This window comes from Myotis brandtii, unplaced genomic scaffold (genome assembly GCF_000412655.1).
Source record: "Myotis brandtii unplaced genomic scaffold, ASM41265v1 scaffold112, whole genome shotgun sequence".
Taxonomy (NCBI): Eukaryota; Metazoa; Chordata; class Mammalia; order Chiroptera; family Vespertilionidae; genus Myotis; species Myotis brandtii.
In genome coordinates, this window is record NW_005353838.1 from 10,350,866 (window position 1) to 10,354,804 (window position 3,939).

At 39.7% G+C, this 3,939-nt stretch overlaps 1 protein-coding gene across 4 annotated transcripts in view; it reads right to left on the reverse strand.

Annotated features, from left to right (window-relative positions):
• FKBP7 (FK506 binding protein 7) overlaps positions 1-3,932 on the reverse strand; it is a 12,086-nt gene extending 8,154 nt beyond the window's left edge. For 2 of the 4 annotated variants that reach the window (XM_005857634.2, XM_005857633.2), the window contains exons 1-2: positions 3,578-3,932; positions 1,187-1,338 (exon numbers count right to left, since the gene is read on the reverse strand). In XM_005857634.2, the coding sequence (XP_005857696.1) occupies positions 1,187-1,338; positions 3,578-3,786 (361 nt within the window). In that variant the 5' untranslated portion in view covers positions 3,787-3,932. Of the gene's footprint in view, positions 1-1,186; positions 1,339-1,887; positions 2,040-3,577 lie in introns of all 4 variants that reach the window. The other 2 variants (XM_005857635.2, XM_005857632.2) reach the window with 1 other exon arrangement.
• Between the last annotated feature and the right edge of the window lie 7 nt (positions 3,933-3,939).

The following is a 3,939-nucleotide window of genomic DNA, read 5'->3' on the forward strand; positions in this document are numbered from 1 at the left end:
CATAAATTTAAAGGTTATTTGTATTTTTTGTTGTTATTAGTGGGCCACTTGTTCATAAACTTGTGTATTCCTAAGGGTAGGTCATTTTTATTATTTGTTATTAGGATTTCTCATATGTATTGCAAACATTTTCCCTATTTTACTGCCTTACCTAGCTTTTCAGATCTCACTCTAGGCTTTAAATATAGGTGAGATATTGAAAGACGCAGTTCAGTCCTTTCACATTTCAAGGCTTCTCCTAAATTTGGGTAATGGTGACTAACAGTTATTTCAGATGTTCTTTTTACCATGTTCCAGGGCTATCCTTTTACTCCAAAGCCATATGTTTCAGCTTCCTAAGTTTTGTGATTTGACTTTGGTACTCCTTAACCAAAGGTATGTGCCATTTACATTTCTGTTAAAAACAAATAAACACTATGCTAAAAACAAATATGACAAACGTAGAGCTTATAAAATATACATGATCATTATGAGAGCTAACACTGTGTGGGAAGAACAACTCTGGCCAGAGATCCGTATTTGAACAATGTCGTATTTTCTTTATATGTAAAAACAGGAGGCTGGCTGGACTGGATTAGATACAGCTAAAGTTTACTGTACCCTATAGTTCTGTAATTATTTCCTCTATGATTTTTAAATTTTATTTGACTTTTTGAGAGATTGAAAATTTTTTAATTGGAAGAAAATACATGTAACATAAAATTTACCAGTACAACCATTTTAACTGTACACTTCAGTAGTGTTAACTATACTCACATTGTTGTGCAACCAATCTCCAGAAGTACTTTATCTTGCAAAATTGAAACTCTATACCCATTAAACAACAATTCCCTATTCCACCCTCTTCCCAGGCTCTGACAACCACTCTCTCTTTTTGTCCCAATGAATGTGACTACTCTTGGTACCTAAAGTGGAATCATATAGCATTAGTTTTTTGATGATTAGCTTATTTCACTTAGCATAATGTACTCAAGGTTCATCCATGTTATAGCATGTGCCAGAATTCCCTTTCCTTTTTAAGGATGTATAATATTCCATTGTATGTAAATACCCATTTTGTTTCTCCAGTCATCTGTTAAAGGACATGAGTTATTTCTGTTTTTTGGTTTTTGTGAATAGTGCTGCTATGAACATGGGTGTAGAAATATCTCTTTGAGACCGAGGAATAAATATTAAAACATCTTACCATAGCCTTCTTTTCCATATGCAAATGAAGGGGGTATTATCACTTTTCGCTTCTCTCCAGGGCACATATCCATCATAGCAATGTCTAGGCCTTTTATGACTTGCCCAACACCAAGAACAAACCATTTGGGGTGGCCTTCATTTTGTGTCCGGCTATAATAAAAAGCAACATTTAGGTAAGCTGATTTCAAGAAAAATGAAATCAAACTAAAAAAAAAACTGGGCACCCTGGCTGGGTGGCTCAGTTGGTAGAGCACTGTTCCGTTGTACACCAAAAAGGTTGCAAGTTCAATACTGGTTGGGGTGATAAGGGAGGCAACCGATCCATATTTCTCTCCCACATCAATGTTTCTCTCTCTCTCCCTCTCCATCTAAAAATTAATAAACATATCCTTGGATGAGGATTAAAAAAATACTGCTGGGCATTTAGTTATATTAAAATTGGAGTCCTCTTTAACCATCTCTCTTCCCATACTATATCTCATTCTGAACCTCCTGGTGGGGTGTTTGGCTCAAACTTACCTCATAATAGCCAGAATGAGGTACGATTTGTCATCTCATTTTTTTTTTTTTGTCGTTTTCACAAAAACTACTCAATAGTTAACTTTTTATTTTTTTTTGTTTTTTGTGAATAGTGCTGTTATGAACATGGGTGTAGAAATATCTCTTTGAGACCGAGGAATAAATATTAAAACATCTTACCATAGCCTTCTTTTCCATATGCAAATGAAGGGGGTATTATCACTTTTCGCTTCTCTCCAGGGCACATATCCATCATAGCAATGTCTAGGCCTTTTATGACTTGCCCAACACCAAGAACAAACCATTTGGGGTGGCCTTCATTTTGTGTCCGGCTATAATAAAAAAGCAACATTAGGTAAGCTGATTTCAAGAAAAATGAAATCAAACTAAAAAAAACCTGGGCACCCTGGCTGGGTGGCTCAGTTGGCTAGAGCATTGTTCCAAAAAGGTTACAAGTTCAATACTGGTTGGGGTGATAAGGGAGGCAACCAATCCATGTTTCTCTCCCACATCGATGTTTCTCTCTCTCTCCCTCTCGATCTAAAAATTAATAAACATATCCTTGGATGAGGATAAAAAAATACAGCTGGGCATTTAGTTACATTAAAATTGGAGTCCTCTTTAACCATCTCTTTTCCCATACTATCACTCATTCTGAACCCCCTGGTGGGGTGTTTGGCTCAAACTTACCTGATAATAGCCAGAATGAGGTACAATTTGTCATCTCATTTTCTTTTTGTTGTTTTCACAAAAACTACTCAACAGTTAACTTTTTAAATGGGTCTTCTGACCCTACCTAGCGGTATGACTTGTCCAAATAATACATTTAACCTGTTTGGATTTGTTCTAAAAAATGATGGTGCAGTTTTAGCCACGTAAATATTTTAAAGTTATTTAAAATTTGTACCCTTTCTTCTTAAATTTCTCTATTTTCCTTTTAATAGAAAGAACTAACTTTTCCCAGGTCCTATGTTTATAGGTAATAGCACAGATGAAGAAAAGACATTCTCCCTCTGAGTAGTAAGCCTTTAATTAAATCAGAGTAGGCAGTCATGGGATGAGGGGTCAGGTGGAGGACACAGGGCCCAGAAGTCATCAGGGAAAGTTGCTGTGTGTCTTCTTGACAGTTGGAAAGTGGCCCCTAGTCTGTAAATATGGAGCTTCTGAAGGCCAGACAAAATCCCTTAAACTACCCTATCCAACCCTCTGTAAAGACACTCCAACCGGCAAAGGAAAAGTGTGAACATCCTTACAGACAGTGCCTTGACTTACGTCCGTAAGTCCCAAGGGTAATGGGAATGGTCGGCTGTGTGTGTGGACATCGTGTATTTTTTTTAAAAAATTGATTCAGAGAGAGGAAGGGAGAGGGAGATAGAAATATCAATGATGAGAGAGAATCATTGATCAGCTGCCTCCTACATGCCCCCTACTGAGGATCAAGCCTGCAATCCGAAACAGGGGCTTTTGCCCCGAGGGGAATTGAACCTTGACCTCCTAGTAGTTCATGGGTCGAGGCTTAACTACTGAGTCACACCAGCAACAGGGGCTTTTGCCCCGAGAGGAATTGAACCTTGACCACCTAGTTCATGGGTCGAGGCTTAACTACTGAGTCACACCAGCAGGGCCATAGTCTCTTTTTTGATAATTTCTTGGTCCAACATTTTCAATAACTTAGAAAGTAATATTCAGCTTCATAGAGAACTACTGCATCTAATCTGATTTCCCCCTTAGGAATAAAAGCCTCAACTCTTACTGTTAAAAAACAAGAACCAACCAACCAACCAACCAACCAACTAAGCTCCTGCATGCTGGAGGGAGGCTAGATTCTGCGCATCAACTGGACGTGACAGCGGTCCGCGGCATTTCCTACCTGCAGTAGAATTTCGTGCCATCTTTAGCCAGGTAGCCGTCATAATGGGCATTTAGCAGGTCTCCCTTCTTGCTAGTCTTAGAACAGTTTTCCGGACGATGCACAACTTCTATTTTCACTTCCTCTGTGCGCTCCTCTTCCTTTTGTCCCTGAGCAGTAAAAATGCCCCACACGTAAAAGAAAACGATTAATCTGAGCAACAAATGCATGATTCCTGGAGTTGGCCCCAGATGACCGCTGCGTTCCCTCCCGCGTGTCACTCGCGCCCTGTGGTCCTCCAGGCAGCGGAGTTCCGACGCGTGGCAGCATTATCTCACGTCACAAAGGGTCGGGGTGGGGCGGTGCAGGGGCCCCGCCCCCCC